This window comes from Lutjanus erythropterus, chromosome 23 (genome assembly GCF_056507025.1).
Source record: "Lutjanus erythropterus isolate fLutEry1 chromosome 23, fLutEry1.hap2, whole genome shotgun sequence".
Lineage (NCBI taxonomy): Eukaryota > Metazoa > Chordata > Actinopteri > Lutjaniformes > Lutjanidae > Lutjanus > Lutjanus erythropterus.
This window is the reverse complement of record NC_139339.1, coordinates 24,380,951-24,403,104: the sequence shown is the minus strand read 5'-3', so window position 1 is coordinate 24,403,104 and position 22,154 is coordinate 24,380,951. Positions and strand designations below refer to the sequence as shown.

Here is a 22,154-nt window from a genome sequence, read left to right as displayed (position 1 = left end):
TCGGGCAGCTTCAAAACACTACATTTCCCTCTTATTGAAAATTCTCTGTGTTCCTACACACCATAAAATGCACCAAACAATGTGCAGTTTTGTTAACTTCTTTAGTTAGCCAGCAAACAACGTAAAGTATTGTTAACTTTTTGGCTACTTCACAATTAATGCAGCGCTTTGATAACTTTGTACCTAGCTAGCAAACGATGTAAGGTTTTGTTAACTTCTTGGCTAGCTGGCAATTAGTGTCACGTTTTGTTTTGAAACTACCCCAACAGCACTGGGTAGCTTCAAAATACTACAGTTTTTGAAAATACGTTGTGTTCCTACACACCATAAAATGGAGTGTGCAGTTTTGCTAACTTTTTAGGTAGATAGCAAACAGTGTAATGTTTTGTTAACCTTTTAGTTAGCTAACAAACAATGTAAGGTTTTTCTAAGCTTTTGGCTAGCTAGCAATTAATGTAATGTTTTGTTAACTTTTTAGCTAGCTAGCAACAATGTAATGCTAATGCTAATGCTGTTAAGGAATACCGAGCAGCTGAAAGTTAACAGTTTCCCGCAGCATACTTGCAAACCTTTAGACCTCAGAAGTAGGGGGAATTCATAACCAGTTTCAGAGACTTTGTTTCCTGCATTTTACTGACTTTAAAAAATGAAAATGACTAGATAATAACTACATTGCAAAAGCATTATTTTGCTAAAACTCATTAGTTTTTTTTTTTTTCATTTAATAATTTTTTGCCCTGCCCCTAAACAGAAAAAAAAAAATCGATATGGCAGATTTTACAAAATGCATGTCCACTTTCCTTAAAAAACAGCAATTCTTTTCTGCAGAGAGTCTGGTTTGGTGCAGCTGTATTGTTGTCCATGTGGAAACTTATACATCCTGTGCAGTGGCAGAAAACAGGTTGAGATAATAAAAAGGGAAAAAAGGTGTGAAATTTTGTCATAAATCGGGAGAATTGTGATCCTAAGAGGAAACAGTGAGAAGGCAGTGAAAAGTGGGAGTCTCCTGGGAAAAACCAGGAGGGTCGGCAAGTAGGTCATTTGTACACAAACAACAAATGGCTAACATAAATTATTTTTACTTATTAATTATTATTGTTTTGATTTGAACAAGCTGCATGTTATAGCTTTACCACACAGCATCGGATATATCAACAAAGCTGTTTTTTTCTGTGATAAAATGTCATAAAATGAATGGTCTTTGCTTTCAAAATAAAAGCTCTCGTAGACAAGTAAAACGTCCCTGACAGTGGTTAGACTGCAACACACAGGACCAGGGGACACACACACATAATATACAGTCATGCACACACAGTCATGCATGGCCATATGGTCATATTGCCATGACTGTAGGCATTAGCCATTGAAGCCTGCACACACACACACACACACACACACAGCTCACTGCCTCTGGTGAGGATGATGATGGTAATGATGATGGGACTTCCAGACCTGGACATAAGAGCTGGCTCACTTCTTCACTGTGACGCACTGTGACTTGAGATTTATAATAGCTTGACGTCAGCATCCCTCACACACTTCCCGTTAAGAAAGGTGAGCCTGCGGTGTGTGTGTGTGTGTGTGTGTGTGTGTGTGTGTGTGTGTGTGTGCGCCTTTACGCTGTTATCCCGGTGATTTGAAGCCCAGTTGAGAGTGATTTCTCTGCCTCTCTCTCTCTTTTGTTTTGTTTCCAAGCATTTGTGAGCCTTACAAAAGTATTTCACTGCAGCCTGTGGGCTGTATGGCACTGACTTAACGTGAAACATCTGGACATTGTATCGGTACTCCTTTGTACATATTCATAAATGAAACATACAGTGTGTCTGGACAGATGCAAATACACACTCTGCAAACAAATCCAGCTGCAAAAAATCTACATCTCAGTGTCAATTTCAATGTTTTCCCCTGAGGGAGCAGGATCAGACAGCCAAAACTACATATTTACACCACATGGGTGCAGAGTACATTACTATATTACACCCAAAAGGAGAGGTGTAGGGGGTATTTCCTTAAGCTAACCGGTATTTTATTGCGTTGTGTTTTGCGATCCTATTCCATATGGAAAACAGGCACAAGCCAGATTGAAAAACACCCACCAACATTTCTAAGTGATTGTGTTTGCTACTGGAAGTGTTGTGGAAGCAACACGGCGTGTTTGATGGTGGTGTTGATACACAGCCAGCAGGAGGTCTGGCATCCAGAAGATTTCCTCCAGTCCTCACCCACACATCCTGCCAAATACCCTACCTACAGCCTGAAGGCACATAGACTGGGCTGCACCAACAAGGATTCATTTTTAAACCCTATTAAACTATTGCTTAGCTTTAAATTGTGTTGCACCAAATTTTAAAACTATCTTAGAATTAAGAAAGATTCAGTATAAACCTCATTTTAGTTTTTTTTAACTCTAAACCTAGACTGAATTTAATTCTGTTGCACCAAAACTTTAAACCCCAATTTACAATGTGATCTAGTATTAACTTCAACTTGTGCTTGAGGAGGTTTAACTTTTAAAATGTCCTTTTGTGAGCAAAATAGTCAGTTTTTTCCAAGAATGTTAAGGGACAGATTCAACCCAGTTGAGTTTTATGATGCATCTCTTCTTTCTTCAACTCATTTTGTAATCATGTATTATTTGGTCACATTGCTACATTAATAATTCAACCAGCAAGTTTTTCTCCAAGGAGGAGAAAATCGAGCTTCTCTGTCAAGCTATTCTGAGTAGGCTAACTAGGCTAACTTTTTAGCTAACTAGCAAACAACTGAATGTTTTGACTTCGTAGCTACCTAGGAAACAATGTAATGCTTTGTTAAGTTTTCAGCAAGCTAGCAAACAATGTTACATTTTGTTAAGGTATATAGAGCAGCTGAAAGTAAACTGTTTTAGGTCATGGCAGCACTGAAATTATTTTTCATTAGTTAATTGATTTTAATTTGGGTAAGCAAAGATCTTCATTTTGATTAAATTCATTAAAAGTTTAATACTGGTTTCCATCACTAAACTTGCATCTACTAACTGGGGGTTAGTTTCTGATTCTACAAAAAAGGTCTGCTTAATTTCAAATTTGGATTTAGTCATTGTCAGTCGAGTTTAGCTAAAGTCAAAGTTAAATCTTTGTTGGTGCAGCCCGGTCATAATGCTTCTGTGTGATTTCAGAAAATAGACATTTGCAATCCCTTATTGACAATAAACCATAGAGGAGTATATTCTGTAGGCCTATTCTAGGTTAAGTCCACGTGTTGGTCCTGTGGTCACTCTGTTTGTCACTGGGTATGATTTTGCACAGAATGTGAAAGATTGAATTGCACAAAGATACTTCCTCAAACAAAGCTGAGGATGACTCATCCAGCTCTGTTTGTTTACATATCAAAATACAAAGAAGGTCCAGAATGCAGCACAGCCCCACAGAGCCCAGCTTTGTGCGCAGCATTAGCTGTTGCTGTGTTTGCTGAAGTTGCTACAGGACTGAAATATTCAGCAGAACCACATTTCCATGTCGTATAATTTCCAGCTGCAGCAGGCAGCTGTTTTCAGTGAAGCAGGTCTGATAAACACACTGAACACTACCTGTTTAACAGCAAACAGCAGACGGAAACATATATGATATATTTGGTGGACATTTTGGAGCGTTTAGTGGGTAAATAGCCAGATATTTCTCTTAGGAGTTGGTGGAGAACAAAAACGAGCTAAAAGAGGTTGAATATTGGACTTAAATTCACTGAGCAGATGCAAACACACAAATTAATGCTGATGTCGATTCATTTGTGCTGCATGTATAGTTTGATAACACCCTTTATCAACATAACAAATACCATAGTATGTCAAATGTGACTGAGTTTTAGCTGGTTGTGAGTGTTGCATGGCACTTAGCATCTAGAAATAATGACTTAGCATTGCAAAATGATGGCTTAGCATCTGGAAATAATGACTTAGTATTAAAAAATAATTACTTAGCGTCTCAAGATAATGACTTATCATCGCAAAACAATGACTTAGTATTGCAAAACAGTGACTTAGCATCTGGAAATAATGACTTAGTATTTCAAAATAATGACCAAGCATCTCAAAATAATGACTTAGTATCACAAAACAATGACTTGGTATTGCAAAATAATGATTTAGCATCTCACAATAAGGACTTAGCATTGCAAAATGATGACAGCATTACAAAACAATGGCTTTGTATTCCAAAATAACAACTTAGCATCTGAGAAAATGACAAAATAAGTATCTTAGTATCTCAATAATAACTCTGGAGAAAGCGTCTCATCATAATGACTTACAGTATCTTTTTTCATCACATTGGCAGAAGCTGGCTTCCATATTAGTGACATATTTTCTGGCAAAAAGTCTCTTCTGTCACTCACGAATTACGAAAGTGGCTGAACAAGCCGTTGACATATGGAGTGAATTTGGCTCCAGATGAACAAATTCTTGCTCTTTAATCCTGTTCCAGTTTGTATCTCTTCCTCTGGGTGGTGTGCGCGCAAGTTTTCTTGCCTCTAGTCTGCAGTCTGCAGAGGGAAGGAAAACACCAAAGTCCTCAAGCTTCACATCAACCCACAATGTGTCTTTCACCTGAATTTTGTCTGCTTTGCTTATGATTTCCATGTAGCCTTGTGATAACAATCTGGCACAGCGCTTTGCATCTACCACACAGTTGTGCTGTTGGAGGAAACAGAGCTGTCAACAGGGGTTGCTGATGGAAAACATTCCCCCGCTTTAAACGGACACATTTGGATCATTTGAAGCCTTTTCTTCTTGGGTTTTCACTCTAACAACCTTTGCACCCTGTGAGTTCTACTTTCAAAGGAATGACAGCTTCTGAATCTGGACCAGAAGGTTGCCAGGTTGGGCGAAAATGGCAACCTTTGTTCCTTTTGGGAGCAACCGCTAAGACAACCTCTCCATCTCGCTTTTTGGAGGTAGTTATGGTTGCCAGGTTGGGTTAACCTCCCGACCTCCTTGGGGAGCAGGGAGCAGTCTGCGCGCACACAGAAAGGGAGTGAGTTACACTAATAGACAGGGCAACCCGCGGGGGGCGTGCAAGAAAGCTATCACTTCAACAAGAAGTCACACACACACGTCTGTGCCGTCATATTCTCATGAATGTACACAATCAAATCCAGAGCAGCAGTCCCTCATGAGTCTCTCCACCCTGTTTGCTTGACAGAGAAGTATGTGTGTGTGAGAAGGGAATGTGTGTTCATGCGTGCTGAGAGGTGTGCAGGTTGGCTGCTGTTTTGACAGGCGTGCCTTGAATACCAGCCTTTTTCTGGGAAGAGGGAAACACGGCGAATCAAAACAGGCTGGCCAGCGTGCACACAGTCAGGCCTTTTCATCCCTGCTGCACACACACACACACACACACACACACACACACACACAGACTGATGGCCTTGGTGCAGGGAAGTTAGTCCACTTTGCTGACCTGTTAGTCCATCTACGCTGCTGAGGTTTAGGTGGTAGTGCTTTTGGGATATTATATATCCAATAATGCATTGCTCTGCCATCTGGCACATTGTAGGTGAGTGGGATATCACACTTGAGACAAGCAATCTTTGTTCAGTTTGTACAAACTGAACCTGATCTGGCTCTGCTGAGTCTTTATCTCTGTGTTCTTGAATAGCAGACAGGAGAGATATGAAATGCAGTTACAGTAAGTTTTGGGTTTGTTTAGCGCTTGTTTCTAAACGGAAACTTTTGTTGTTGTTGGGCTTCTAACATCAGCGATTGTGTCCATGCCGAGGTTGTGTAAGGGCTGGATTATACTCCCAAACAGATGCTTACATCCACAGCTGAAGACACCATATCTGCCAGTGAAAGAAAAATGTCCCCATGCTTTGTCTTAATTATGAGACAAAAAAGGGAAAAGGGAAAAAATCCTAATTAAAAGAGTTCTCGGATAAAAAATGGTAATTATGAGGTGAAATGTCATTATGAGATAAAAAGTTGGAATTCCAAGAAAAAAGTTTTGGATTATAGATAAAAAGTCATCATTATGAGATTAAAAAAAAATTTAATTATGAGATAAAAGGTCATAATTATGAGTCAAAAAGTCAAAATTATAAGATAAAAAGTTGACATGTATGAGTTAAAAAGTTGAACTTATGAGATAAAACGTTTTGACGTTTTATCTCTATTTTGGAGGTTTTATGAGATAAAATGTTGAAATACTGAAGCACATAAGTCAAAATGATAAAAAGTCATAATAATTACATAAAAAGTTTAAATTTTGAGCTAAAAAGTCAAAATTATGAGATAAAACGTAGAAATAATGAGGTGAATGGGTCAACATTGTAGATAAAAGTCATCATTCTGAGATAAAAGTGGAAATTATCAGATAAAAAGTCAAACTTATGAGATAAAAGTTTGAATTATGAGGTAAATAGTAGAAATTATGAGATAAAATGTCTAAATCATGAGAAAATTAATTTAGACTTTTTTTTTATCTCATAATTGTGACTTTTTGTCATAATTCAAATAGTTAATCTCATTAATTTGACTTCCCATGAGAATATTTTGTCTTTCACTGGTGGAAATGGGCTTCCATAGATAAGCCAATAAACCAAACCCCCAGTTAAATAACCCATTTCTGAACATGCAGTTCTCCTTCCTAATTATGCACCCACCAGCTACCATCTTTGTTTTAGAAAGGAAACAGATTCAAAGCAGACAGAAGTTGTAAACTTTCTGAAATGACCATTGGGGTTTCAAAGATGGTGAGTCTTTATCTTCAAGAAACGTAGATGCGTAGCTATTTGACTTGAATGCAATGCTAATGCTAATACATGAGAGCCGCAAACTTCGGGACAAGACCGAAACAAGACTCTAGGTGCTATTATGCTGCTAACATATTTGTCATCACAACTTTATGAGGTGATTATATGTCAGTGTTGTGTTTACATCTTGTTCTGCTGCCCCAGAGAGGCCAAAAAACCATTACAGCTAAAGACAAATACTCACCAACGTATGCATTTTAGTTTCTTTTCAAACAACTACAGTGCTGCTATTCATCCTGTTTCTGGTTTTTGTTTCTGATTTCTTTTTGCTCTGCAAGACATGATACAGGACTGAGAAGAGGGATAATGAAACCAGGCTTGTTTTACTTTCATAAAAAGATTCATATTTCCAGTTTTTACTTTCTTTATTATAACTCCAAGGTTTATGACTGTTTTTAATCCAAAACCAGGTGATCATAATACATCACTTTGCTGGAGGACATCACACACTTTTTGCACTAGTTTCTGTCTTGACATTGTCCAGATTGACAGTTTGGCTTCTTAAACACAACAAGACTGTTTTAAGCAAGTCTGGTTAATTATAAGGATGTTCCAGAAAAGGTCAGGATGGCAGCTAAACAGCGCCATGTCCAACCTCTCACAGCAGGGGCCGACAAAGCTAATCATCTGACCATCTTGTCATCCAGTGTTCACTTGGCCTGAGACGGTTCTATCTCCTGTAAATGATTGAGAGGGCGTACAGAATTATTGGTTCCTGTTAGTCTTGGCTATATCACCCTCTCTTTAGCTGCATGTCCACCCCAAAGTACCCCAAACTTTCAGTCCCAAGAACTACGTTTCAAGAAAATAAATGGTTATACATACTGTCTTCATTTCTACTGCGGTCTTAAGACCTACAAAGATTATCCAAATTAATCCACTGTTGTATGAAAAAGCGATGGTTGTTACATGTCATATTTGTGTGCAACAATAAGGCCTGGACTTCTTCCTCTTCTGGACTGGACATGTTGAAGCACAACGAACAAAAACACAAAGTTCCCATAGTTTTGGAAAGTCCTACCCCCCAAGAAGGGACTTTTTGGGTGGTAAAATAATGTCTCTGGAACTTAATTTAGGCCCTGGTCTCTGTGATGGAAGTGCACTGGGTTTCTCCAAAGGTTCCAGGTCTCTGGGGAAAGTTCCTGCGGTGGAAACCTGGCTACTGTTGACATATGTGTAGGAATGAAACTGATACAAAGTCATCCAGTCATTCCCAGTAATAGTATTTGTCAGAGTTTGGTATGACCCTGTGTTTCTGGTTACCCATCAGCCCCGGGCAACACCACACTCCACCAGTGGCTCTCCATACTGTGAGGACAAGGCTCGCCTTGTGTCAAAAACCAAACTATGCGTCTTAATTCAATAAGGCCAAGGGGAAAGGGGGATGGGTTGAGAAATTGTTATTTATTCCAAGTCAGTCTTCTGCCATGTGACTCTGTGTTGGTTACTGGGATGACTTGTTTTTGGTCTGGACTCACAGGAGGGGCTCAATATTGATTACAATAGAATTTAAACATGTTATGGTACAAATAGAGACTGAAAGAGAAAGTATTTAAAGAAGGGATATGCCAGCCCTCTATCGAACCACCACATTGGAGGAACCCGCACTGTTCCTCAAATGCCTCCACAACACTCCGAACCTGTTGACCAACCAACCAACAGGGCTTCCATCTGGCCAAGTTGGTCTTAACTTGGTATTCCAAGTCCAACCTAATAGGTACACCAGCTGCACCATCTAGGCTTAAGCCTCGTTCTTCATAAGACTACTTAGTCATAAGTCTACAGCCTCAAGTCACAGACACATTGTATTCTGTGGAAGGTGAAATTGCCTTTTCTTTATCTTTGATCCTCCATATTGTTGCTGCAAATTAAAAAACGTGATTAGCAACAAATCAGCAAGACAGAGGAACATTGTTAATAATATATCCTTGCAATGCACACTGCTAGGCAACAGCCATAGTCTTGTGTGTGAAGTTATCCGTTTGTGTCCGCACCAAAAGTGGTGCAGCCAATCAGCATCCTAGGAGGGACTACTGGCAGCTATGTTTGTGGTTTAAGGTGCGACAACAGCAAGAATTGTCTATGAAATTGACTCGTCTTGGACAACCAATGGCGGCTCCTGAAAAGGTTAGTGTAGATACTGTGATAGCATCAGTTATATCAGAACTGGAGAGTATTTCTTCATTGAAACGAGAGTGAAGAATGACACTGAAGGCTTGTCTCCCAACTGGATGCCCTTTTTCAAACTGTTTGTGAGGACAACTTCCCAGATGGCTCTGTGTAACAAACCATCTAGCATCAGGTTATGTGATTCTGGCAGAGAATAACAAATTCCATTGATTTTTGTTTAATTTATTAAATTTGTTTTACCCTCAAATCAGTCAAATGTTGGAAAGGAAGGAAAATATTAGAATCAGTCTTTAAACCCAGCATGTATTCATCCTATATGTGTGTAATCATAAAGACTAACCCCATTTTATGTCATTATAACCCCTGAGTTTTCAAGAAAAATAATGATATAAAAATTTTAAAGCATGTTGGATATTTTGAAGTATAAAACGTAACGTGTTAACATGGATAACCCAGAAACCAGAACATCTCACAAGGGAAAGGGTGTTATTCATTCAAATTAAAACCAGCAATGTTTTATAACCAGCTTTCATTGGACCTCGACAGTGTGCATGTGCGTCTGATCGTGTGTGTGTGTGTATGTGTGTGTGCTCAGTGGGGTGTCTGAATAACATGACAGGTTGATGGCTGACCAGAGCAGGGAAGGGTCCAAGTTATTACAGTATCTCAATCTCTATTAGATTTAATCTGAGTCAGGGGGCCAAACACTGATGTCACTGTTGACTTTTATACAGCAGGGCCAAGACAACATCCATCCAGAGTGAGACTCCACTGGGATCTCTCTCTCTCTCACACACACACACACTGCAGCATACACTCTTAGAAATTAAAGTGCTAATTAGAACCATAAAAAGTTCATCGGCTTGTCCCCATATGAAAACTCTTCTTGGTTCCTGGTAGAACTTTTTGTGAAGATTTCACTCTACCTAGAAACATCTGTGACAGGTTTTACCCAGAATCCTCTATGAGAGGTTCTAAAAGAGAACCTTTCAAAGGTGTGATGGTTTCAATCCACACAAGGGGTTCTCCCGAGAACCCTTTTATGTTCCAGGGGTTGTATCTAGATCCCACCCAGGAGGTTCTAAAGCAGAACCCCTGTATTGTGAACCCTTCTATTTTGGGTGTTGATCTGCCCAAAACCCTGTCTTGGGATTCTATCCTGAAAAGAACTGACCCTTGGGGGTTCTATGAGAACCCTTTATATTCCAGTATTTTTTGTCTATACACCACCTGGGGGGCTACGAAGGAGAACCCCTTCTACGGGGTAACTATTCCACCCAAAACTCTCTCTGAGGGGGGGTGTTCTATTCAGAATCTTTCCACCTTCCAAGGGCATTAACAAAAACTCACCCATCTTTTTTATCTAGAACCCAACCAGGGGATTCTAATGGAAAACTCATCTATGGTCAAATGGTTCCACCCCAAACCCTCTCTGTGGGTTCTATCCTGAATTTTTCCACTTTCTAAGGGTACTAACAAGAACTCACCCAGTGGATTCAACCATGAACCCCTTTATATTTGAAAGGTTTTATCTAGAACCCACTGAGAGTCTTCTAAAGAAGAACGCGTTTGTATTGCAAGGGTTTTAACTTAGACATGCCCAGAGGGTTCTACTTAGAACCCTTTTATATTCCAATATTTTTTTCTTGACTCCACCCAGGGGGCTATAAAGGGTCAAATGATTTCACCCAAAACCCTCTCTGTGGGTTCAATCCATAATCTGGGTACTAACAAGAACTCACCCAGTGGACTCTACCAGGAACCCCTTTATATTCCAAGGATTTTATCTAGAACTCACCCAGGGGGTGTTTTAGCTCAAACATATCCAGAGGGGTTCTACCAAGAACTTTTTTATATTTCAGTGTTTTTTTCAATGGTGAAATGGTTCCACCCAAAACCCTCTCCATCGAGAATCTGTCCATCTTCTAGGGTATTAACAAGAACTCACCCAGTGGGTTCTACCAAGAACCCCTTTTATATCTCAAGGGTTTTATCTAGAACCCACCCAGAGGGTTCTACTGAGACCCCCATTAGATTCTGAACCTTTTTTCTAGACCCCATCTGGTGTTCTACTGAAAGCCCTCTCAGATTCCAAGGGCTTTATCTAGAACATACACAAGGTTCTCCTAAGGATCCTTATATATTATGGCACAAAGGAGTCTTGATGACTGAGTTCTTTCAACAATCCTTGAGGAAGTCTATCTCCAAAAGTGGGTTCTTTGGATGACAATGATATTTATTGAAATTTTCGTTGTGCAAAAAACCCTTGACAAACCCTTTTTTCCAAAAAGGAAAAAGGAAGAACCCTTCTGGAACCCTTACTTGTAAGAGTGTACAGTAGAAAGTGTGTGTTTGAGCGCAGGCTTGAATGAAGGATATAGTGAGAGTTACGACATGCTGTAATCCATCCATCCTTTCATCGCTCATCGTTTCAGCATACACTCCCTCTTCATCATCATATCTCAGCCTGATAAGAGTCTCACAGCTCCGTCAGGAACCCTCCCGCTGGAGTTCTCTGCTGTAATTAAGCGGCTGTAAGGTCATCTGGCCCGAGTTCTGCCTCACAGTGCAGCACAGTGAGCAGAGCTGTGAGGAATGCCACCTACTTCTGCCCGTAAAAACACCTCGATCCCGACCTGCCTCTTGTGTTTTAGGCTCTGCGGTGTTTGTCTGGCCTTGTTTAAGTGAGTTTTAATGAGGATAAAATCTGGAGGGTTTTTGGGTTCAGATTAGCTCGCCGTTTGTTTTGACAGGCCTGTCTGAAGTAATTGTCCCCGACCACAATCTCTGTGTGTGTGTGGCCCTTTGTTGCCTGTTGTGTTGAACACAAGTTGGTTTGTTGCTGAGGAAATGACATGCAGGGTCATTAGCTTCCATACTCTGACCTCAATATTCAATTTCTAATTATAGGTTTAAAAAAATGTAGTCAATAACATAATCCAAGTATGACATTATTACTGAAATGTAATTTGATTGCTTACCGTTACTTTTGGATTACCTCAATATAAAATATGATGAAATGGTTTAGCCTAATAATCAGAAATCAGAGAATTTAGACTTATTTCAATTAAAAAGTGTCTCAAAAAGATTACTCGATTCTTAAAGTAGACGCAGATTCATTTAAGAGTTGATTAATAATAGATTAAAAGTGGTTTTTGTTTCATCAGGTTTATTAGTTTGTCAAGCTGTTCATTCCTTTGATGTGTGCAAAATATTGATTGATTGATTGATTGATTTAAAAACAAAAAAACTGTGAATTTCCACTCAGTGAAGCATTCTTTTCACTAGAGGTCATGATAATGAATTGGCAGCTGTGTGTGCACTGTGCATGGTGGTATATCATTTTTTATTTTCAAATTGTAATCCTAACTATTAATCCCCATTTTTGCTAAATATCTGTAATCTAATTGTAGCTTTTTTATCTGTAACTGTAATGCAACAAAGTCACCTTTCTTTGTATTCAGATTACATGATCCCATTACATGTAATCCATTACTCCCCAGGCCAGCTGACAAGTCACTACTGAGCAGCACACACACACACACACACACACACACACACACACACACACACACACACACACACACACACACACACACTCCTTACAGACGAGGTCAGTTACAGGAACATTATGGTGATTATCCTTTAGGGAACCACTCTTTAACAACCTCTGCCAGTCTGTGGTTCTCCCTGAACTGGTGAAGCTGAAAGGTGAGCCGGGACATTATTCTTTCTCTCCACACTGTTCCCTCCCTCTGGATCATGTTCCTCACTGAAAAAGTGCAGGCCTGAGGAAAAAAAAAAAAGAAGAAGAAAAACACAGCATTGGGTAGTCTCAGTCTGACTCTCCCCTTCTTCCTCCTCCTCCTCCTCCTCCTCCTCCTGCCCTGGTGGCAGATGGGATATTGAACTCAGACTGGCTCTTGCCCCTGGGGATTGGGGGGGGGGGATCAGCAGCTTATGGTAATGGGGTGTAATTACAAAAGCTAGCCTCTTACTCTCTTTTATTGTTTCCGTTCTTCTCTGCATTTAGTGACTAAAACTGGTTAAGAACAATCAGAAGGAGTTTGGAGGTCACAGAGGTTGAATTAATCTTAATAGACTTCAAACGAGGGACGATGACTAATGACCGATTAATTGTTCGTTAAGAATTTGGTGAATCAAGTAAAATGTAATTGAGCTACTATCAAATAAAGTTCTGAAATATAACAGAGAATAAAGTCATTTTGACTTTTTAGCAGTTATATCTGTAATCTTTTATCTTATAATTATGATTTTTTTATCTCATAGTTATGACCTTTTACATCATACTTAAGACGTTTTTAAACTCATGACATTCCCATGGGGATATTTTTTTCTTTCACTGTTGGAAATGGGCTTCCATAATGACGTCACTGGAGGTGTTTATGTATATATTTTTTCACTTTTTATTCTAAATTTGTGTCCTGGTGTGACTGAACTGAACAGAGAAATAAAATGTAGGGCTCTTGTAACCAGTAAGACCTCTGGAGGTTGGTCCCAGCTCTCTCAGATTTTGAAAGGCATTTTGTCATGAGGAGGGAAATGCTGCGTTCAAGTGCCCTCTAGGAAGTCTCACTTCGAGAATTCTGCATTCATGTGCCTTAGCTGGTTGTGGCCTTTAACAAAGTGGAACATCTAGAACAGGGAAGAAAAGTTTAAACTCAGAATTCTGAGTTCTGTTTCTTAGAATAAAGTTATGAGTTAGAAAGTTTTAAAGTCAGCGTCTGACTTTAATTTGCAGAATTCTGACTTTATCCTCAGAATTAAACTAAGAATTAATTCCCAGATAATTTGGACTGTATTCCCAGAATTCGGACTTAATTCTTAGAATAAAATTCTTCCCTTAATCTCAAAATTCTGACTATATTCTCAGAACTAAACTGATGAATCAGACTGCTGAGATTAAACCTGGAATTCTATTTTCAGAATTCTGACTTCAACTTGAACTTGCAATTGGTTATGCAGCAAGGCTCAAGTAAAACAAACAAACTTTATTCTGACTGATGTTTTTTACTTTAACACTCAGAATTCTTCCTGTAAAACTTCTATTTTCAGAATTCTGACTTAAATCCTGACTTTATTGTCACAATTCTGACTTTGAACTAAAAGCCCAAATCCTTTTTACTAGTTTTAATATGAATGCACATAATAAAAGTCTACTAATGTCATTAGTAATGATATTAAATATATATCAGGTTGTCTTCATTATAAACTACATTAGTTTTGACGATGGTATGCCACTATTTCTAATACAACCTGGAAATTGAACAGGGAATTTCCCTCTTTCCGGTTGTCTTTGAACGCAGCATAAGTATCCATGCAGGCAGTTTTCTGGAGAGAGAGCGAGTGGGATAGAGAGACTTTTGATGAAGAGGAGGGGAGGAGGAGAGAAGGAAAAGAAAGGAGGAGGAGTGCAGAGGGTCCGGAGAAAAAGTTTGAAGGGAAAATAGAGACGTTCCAGTGGCCGGGCCGGTAACGTTAGAAAAGGAATAAGCGGAGGCTGAACCTGAAGGTTTAAAGTGTGTCCGTGTGGATTGTACCGGTACCGGGGAGCCGCTGGGCGCGCTGCTCCTGCTGCTGAGTGTCTCTGGGCGGATTAGATGAGTTTGACTTCACAATGAGGAGCGACCCTGTTCTCTTCACTTCCAACAGGGGTGAGTGAGAGCCTCAACCTGGGGCTTCTGTCTGACTGTACCGTTACAGGAGGAGTCCCACAGCAGAGTAAAGAGTGTGTAAAGAGTTACAGTGCTTTATTTCACATTAATATCCTTAATAAACCTACAAAAGTCTGTTTTTACACGAGCTGCTTGCATAAAGTGTGCTTTTGTAGGCTACTTTGTATCCCCACCTCGTTTGCAGCGGTATCATGCGATAAAACGGTTTTGGTTTGCTATTCCTGCTTTCATTTATAATGCTACTCTTTCATAGCGTATCTTTTGAATATTTTAGCCTACTTGTGCTTAAAGATAGTTTCTTCCACGTTCTGTTTTATTTGAATTGAGTTTTGCTGCAAAAGTTTTGATTTGAGAACAAAACTTCATTATAAATGTGCTGCGGTATCCCCGTAATTTGGATTAGCGATGGGTTGTTGTGCATGGTTTAAAGCGCACACGCACTCTTGCACGTACGCACGCGCATACACGCGCGCTGAGTGAAATTTGTCCAAACTTTTTCATGTCAAGGACCTCCACCATAGATGCAGCTTGACCCCAATTTGAGAGAGGTATTTTTGAGTATTTTTTATTAGGGATACAATTAATCATTATTTCTATTGTAAGTTAATATGTCAAACATTTTCTTGATTAATCGTTTGGTTAATCTTGTCATGTTTGGACCTATTTTTTAAGCAGACTGTAATGATTGTTCTGTCAATCTGTGGATAATTTTCCCCATTAATCACTTAGATATTTGGTCCATAAAATGGTGAGAAAATATTGACTGATGTTTTCTAAAGTCCAAGTTGACGTCCTTAAATGTCTTGCTTAGCCCACAACTCAAACATATTCAGTTTGCTGCCAGAGAGGAGTGAAGAACCCAGGAAATACTCACATTTATGAAGCTGAAATCAGAGAATTGGGAGATTTTTTTTTCTTCAAAAGACTCAAACTGATTAATCAATTGTCAAAATTTGGTGATTAATATAGTAATCGATTAATAATCAATTCATCCATTGATTGTTACTGCCCTAGTTTTTATAGCCAATTAATGACCAAAAGGGAATCACTATGAATCACTGTCAGTCTTCCTACACCTTTTCCAAAGTCAAATTCAAGCACTTTTCCAGAACATTCAATATGCAGTTTTAAGTTTTTCCAGCACCTTACAGCTGTAATAGTTCAAATGACATATTTATACAAACTAACTTTTCACATAAATAAGATGTTATTGTGATACACCTAGAAGTATGTTTTGTGATAGGATTCTCTAGAGGGGTGAAAAATTAAAACACAGGGAACAAAGTTTCATGTTTCAAATGTAAGTGGATTTGGCATCTTTTATAGCTCAGTTGAGCCAATACTGTGGGTTGCCAGGTCTGTGTGACAAAACCAGGCCAATGGCAGATCAAAACCAGCCCAACAGCCAATAAAACAAGCGCCTGCCGGTGGAGAGCATAAGCACATCATATTTGTGTGTGTTTATGTGGGCGTGCCTGTGATGTGCGCCAGGCAGGGCTGGGCATCGTTTATAAAATTGCTATACCAGTACCCTTAAAGTGATACAGATACCAGTAGAGTACTTCATTCGATAGCCATCAAAATGGAATGGTAGCATTCCTTGAATAATCCTTCCCCATTTTAAGCATTTATTTTTAACAGATGCCTCAATTGTGTAGTGTAGCCATGCAATACAAGGTTTTGGTGGCATCTTGGGACGCTGAACTGCCAACTCCGTCAAATACAACATGCTCACCACACCACAGACTGTATGGGTTGTAGCTGCTGCGGTAGTGGGCCAATCACACGTTGCATTAAATGGAAGAAGCTTGTGGCAAGCAAAACCATACAAATTCATTTTTTTGTAGATCTGGGTACAAAAAAGATTGGTTTGAGGTATTGTTTGACTGGAGAAGTGTCAGTACACTTGGTACTGGGTTATTTCAATTGATATCTTAAAAGTATTGAATACCAATACCCAGCCCTGGTGCCAGGTCTGTGTGTATATGTGCTTAATAGGTCAACCCAACCAACAGACAAAAAACCCACATCAACGCTTCAAAAACAGCCCAGTTCTTCTGGAAAAACATGGACCTGGCAACCCTGCCAATAATTTTACATTTCTATCTAAATAGCGATCTCTTCAGCCTTGTAGCATTTTACAATTTATTTTGAAAGTAGTGCTATTATGATTTCAAGTAATGTCAAGCATGTTGTCAAAAACCTGAGCACTTTTCAAACCTTGAAAATGCAGCATTAAATTCAAGTGTTTTCAAGGATTTCCAGCACCCGTACAAACCCTGTACAGTCAATCATAACAACCAACCCTTTTTTCCCTTGTTCCAACGTTCAAAGAATGTCCTAAAAATATGTACTTAAAATATTCTTTCTCTTCTTTTTCTGGTGCCCCCCTACAACCCACAAAAGGACAAATGTTGGTACCCCGACCCTAGCTTAAAAACCACACTTTTTGTCAAATGTGTTCATAGAATGCATTTCTTTTGTTCGAAAAATTTAAAGAGCCAGTGGTGAGGTTTCAAAGGAGGCATGTTTATAAAAGGTAGGCGAGTTTCTCCAGCAGGATGGGGGGGGGGGGGGGGGGGTTGGGGTGGAGGAAGGGAGACTGTGGAGAGACAGTTGGCTCTTGACAGTGTCATTAGGGTTGTGGTTGGTTGTCGAGTGTCTATGTAGTATGAACTCCGTGCCAAACTCCATTCAATCATCTGGCAATTTAATGTGGCTCTACTTTATGCAAAAAATGCACGCCTCATTCTGGGACTTCTGTCTCCAGGGGTTAAGACCTTAAGCTATGCATTCCATGTAGCACTTAAATTGATTAAATTGAAACTTTTAGGCTTAGTTCAGGCTGCTGATTGCTGCTACCTACCACAGTGGAATGTGGTGGAATGATCATAGGATTAACAGGCGAGCTACAAAAACTTGCAGGCCACATTTAATAGTTCTTAGATACTACTTGAGATATTTCACTGCAAGAAAACAGCTGAAATAACAGCATCTTAGCATACAATAGAGGAACATTCTTATGTTTTCTCAGTTCAGTTGGCTTTATTGGCATGACTGCATATAATACAATGTTGCCAAATCTCTCTTTCTGCTCTTAAAGTTGTCATAATGTTGTATCCTGAAATGCCCCTATGACTAACTGTGTAGCAGCTCACTGTAAAAGAATGTAGCTGGTGCTAACATTAGCATTTATGTATTGTTTTCAGCTTTTTGACATAGCACACTGTTATGTAACTCCATTCCTTGTTTTCTAGCATTGTGACCTTAAAACAAGTCTGGTTTTCATTACCTCAGTGTTGCTAGACGACGGGTCCAGATACATCAACAACACGTATTATCTTGTATGCTCCAGTGAAACATAAAATAAGGGATCAGAAGCATTCTTAGAATGTCAATAATTCTCAGAAATTCTGCTGCTAGCTTCTGCTGGAGCTACTCTCTTTACTGTAAAGCTTTCCTGTTGGGTATAAACACGGAGGTTCTATTGTTGTCTCCAAATTATTCATTTAAAATTATGTAAAAGAAAAACTTTCACTTTCTAGACTTGCTATTACCTAGAAGAAGATCGGTAGATCTACACTCTTAGAAATAAAGACGCTAACTGGAACCAGAAAAGGGTTCTTTGGCTAGTCCCCGTAGGATAACCTGTCTTTGTTCCTAATAGAACCTTTTATAAAGGTTCCACTTAGAACCATTTCAGAGAGTTCTATCTAGAACCAAGCATAGATGGTTATACCTAGAGCCATCTGTGAATGGCTTCACCCAGAACCCATAAGAGAGGTTTTCTAGAGAACCCTTTTATGGTGTAAGCCTCTCTGGGTGTTCTCCACAGAACTTTTCCACCTTCTCAGGATGCCAACAAGAACTCAGCCACGGGATTCTACAGAAAGCTTATTTATTTTTTTCCAGAAAGGGTTATTTTGATGAACCCTTACTCTTACAAACACCCCCTGACAAACCCTTTCTTCAAAAAAGGGTTACTCAGAAGCAAATGTTTCCTGATAGAACTTCAGCCTCTCAGGCAGAACCGTTTTGGAACCCTTATTTGTAGGAGTGCACCTCAGTCAGTCTAACTCAGTCGGATCACCTGTCTGGTTTTGGTTTAGACTTCTCAGCCTGCTTGACTAATGGTTTGAAATTGATCTGTAAACATATATCTATATTCATAGTCCACCCACCTCGGCAGCTTTATTAATAAAAATCATTAGAAGCATTGCAGATTCAGATCAGATTTCCCAGCTCTACTAAAGCTGCCAATGCCCGGTCAGATATTACACAGTCCAGGTCAACGCTGCAGCCAGAGGTTTCCCAACATGATCCTGGAATGACAACACAAATGCTCCATATCTTCAACGTCTCCTGCTCGCAACAGTGAATGGAGTCCTACAATAACAGGACCTCCACTAGCAGCTGCAGGGTATCAGGTAGCCCGGCGGCGCTTCTCTGCCTGGCATTTGGTGAGGTTCTGACAGACATCCATTGTGTGGAGGGGTTGTAATCACATCTCAGCGGCACACGAGAATGTAGAAGAGCATGTTTTGGTTTTGGATTTGGACAAGGGTTTAACTCGTGAGTTTAAGACAACCAATATGCAGGTATTTAATAGATGATAAACCCAGCTAGTTTACCCAGTTCTCCAGCTTTTTTGGCTTACATATTTTTGTTTTTATAGAAATGAAGAGAATACTTTTTAGAGGGAAAATCATTAATTTAATTATTAATTAGTTAATGCTTTCTTCTCTTTTTGGTTTATATTGGAGGTAGTTTGACTTGTAATTAGGGACAACTAATTTCCCTGTTGATTGAACAGAAATTTGAACAATACACTGTCCCGTAAATGCAGAACTAAACTAAAGATGCATCCATAAATTATACTAATACTAGCTTAGTTATTTAAGAGTGGGATAAAGACTGTATTGGATTGGTATCAGCAGATACTCAAGGTTGCCGTGTTGGAATCTTGTATAGGGTATGTAAAGTGGTATGTGAGCTATCCCTAAAACAGAAGTGTACTGGACCACACATGGACAGTTCTGTTTATACTCCTTTCTTGAATCTGTTAGGAGGATGCGTACCACAAGTTAGATTGGTCTCTACAGGACAGGTGCAGTGGTATGTCCGTAGACAAGTCAGCGTGGTCACAACTAATTGATGTCCGCACAAAGCCGATGCATACATCTACTGATGACAAAATTTAGGTCACGTCACAAAAAAAAAAAAAAAAAAAAGGAAAGTGTAATATTGACTAGACGGAACAGTTTATTTGTTAAACTGATGAGTATTTCTGGACTAGTGATGATAGCTTAGCTTAGTTTAATTGATTAGTTGACTAATCATGCATATCTCCACTTATAATGATTGAGGCCTCAAAGTTAGAATTTAGGCAGCTTTGTACTAAGTGAATATTATTGCTTTTGTCCATGTTCTAAATTCTGAAGCAGCTAATGACAACATAGTCTTACTCTTAACCATTTCTTAGTGCAAAAATATTCACCGTGGACCCATTAATATATTCTTTACACTCTTGAAAAATCTGAAACAAATACAAATGTTCATGGGACACATTGAAATTAACCATTTGCAATCTAAACTTTTGCTGTTATAAAAGCTGGTGTTTGAGCTCTGAGAAGGCCAATTGATGTACTGCTTTTCTCTCCCCATTGACTTAAGCTGATGGTAGTCTAAGCAAGCTACATTGACGAGTCAAAGACCCCTTTCAGCAAGTCCTTGCTCAAGAACTCTCCCACTTATGGGGTGCCATGTTTTGGGGGCAAAAATACACAAGTGTTTAAGTGTTTATTACCAGTTATTATTGCAGCTTTCCACACGGAAACCCTGAGTCGACGAGCAATTAATCGGGGTGTGTGTGATGTGGGCAGAACGGGTACACGGTGTCACCGTTCTGGCCCACTTGGCCCATTTGGTACTGCTTTAGAGTTGGGGGTCGCTTTCCCTCAACGAAAGCCCATTCGCCCCAATGATGATTAAACTTTAAAAGCTTTCATGTGTCAGACGTGCGAGCCCCTCCTTTTTGGTGGTGGTGGCTGCGGTGGTGGTGGTGGGAGACGGATCCCAGAAGTGGAGAGGGGAGATGAGGAGAAATGAGTTTGTAATCTCTGCCTCCTTCCCTCCAAAGCCGGCCTGTCAGTAAGCTGGCATGCGGGAACAGAGACTTTAATTTCGGGCCGACTAATCATAGCCCTCCCGTCCTTCCCCCTGTGTCAATATCCATCTGAAAAAACACAAGGAGAGGGACGGGGATCCTGGGCCAAGCTCGAGCACAATTCAGAAGACTCTGCTGCATGACAAAGAGGACAGTTTCATATGGTTTCAACGCAACTGGCAACCAGCCTACTGATTTAACATCATCAACCAAGTATTCACGTTTGGACTCCTGCCTCAAAATTTAAAACTAACAATTGAAATAGTCCCATTTGGTCTTGGTGTTGATGGTTACCTTGGTAATTTAGGTCCATTAAGACAGGATAATTTCTGATGAGCCTCACCAGGCATCGTTAATAGGCTTGTTGTTGTAATAGGATGAGCCTGTTAGCTTGTTAGGCTGTCCGTCTGTCTTGGACAAAGTTTTTAGGATTACAAGACCAAAGCTGCGTTGGTGGCTTGCCATGATGGGATTGGGTGTGGTGTGGCTAATGTAGCGGGGGTGATGTGGGCTCACACAGCAAGAGGTCCATCAGATTAAGGGAAGTCCCATCATAGAGACAGCACCAACAACAAAGGACGAGCTGAGGAATAGGTTTGGACAAATGGACGCACTTATGAGCACATGACATGTTTGCATGTGCAATTTTCATGTGTTTACGCAGTGTTCTGACGTGTGTTTGGATCTCTCATTTAGCCACACACGCTTAAGCTCACACAGATGCCCATGTGGGTGTGTCCGGTGCCGGGGGTGCTGCGGTCTGGTAGTGTGGGTGGGATATAATGGAGCTTGATAGATGAAAAGGCTTTGAGCTGCCAATCACTGTCAGAACTCTTTGAGGCTCTAAAGATAAGATACTACTGGCATAAGTTCAGAAGACAGAATGTTAAGCCAGTTCTATTAATTCTGTCAGTACTCAAGATCTCAAGCCTTCCCATGGGCGCATACTATATGTTTGCCTGGCTGGAGTTAGATGTGTTGCTCTGCAGAAGAAGTGAATGACTTTGAGAGATAATGAAGATGAGGATGTGGTGAAGGGTGAACTCACCAAAATCCAGTTTTTAGATAGAAAATTTCAGGGCTCTGCATTAACCACAGCCCGTGGCCACAAAATGTTACTGTGTGGCTAGTAAATACTCCATGTAGGTGCCTAAGATTTATCCCCGTACTATGAGCCTTTGCCAACATGTTACAGTTCCACAAACATCCTGATCCTTCACATCTTTTTGTTCAACATTTTCTGCAAATTGCGAACAGTACAGTACAGTACAGTACTCAGAGAACATTACAGAAGAAACACAAATGGGAGACTATGAAAAACCAAAATGGCAACAAAAAGTTAAGAGTGACTGGAAGCAAGAGTTTAGTGACTAGAATAC

General features: G+C 39.8%; 1 protein-coding gene across 3 annotated transcripts in view; it reads left to right on the top strand.

Annotated features, from left to right (window-relative positions):
* afap1 (actin filament associated protein 1) overlaps nucleotides 1-22,154 on the top strand; it is a 121,286-nt gene that overhangs the window by 38,378 nt on the left and 60,754 nt on the right. The window contains exon 1 of one of the 3 annotated variants that reach the window (XM_084712493.1): nucleotides 14,305-14,588. The exons of the other annotated variants lie outside the window; for them this stretch is intronic. Coding sequence (XP_084568619.1) covers nucleotides 14,552-14,588 — 37 coding nt within the window. The 5' untranslated portion in view covers nucleotides 14,305-14,551. Of the gene's footprint in view, nucleotides 1-14,304; nucleotides 14,589-22,154 lie in introns of those variants that run through there. 3 annotated transcript variants of the gene reach the window in all.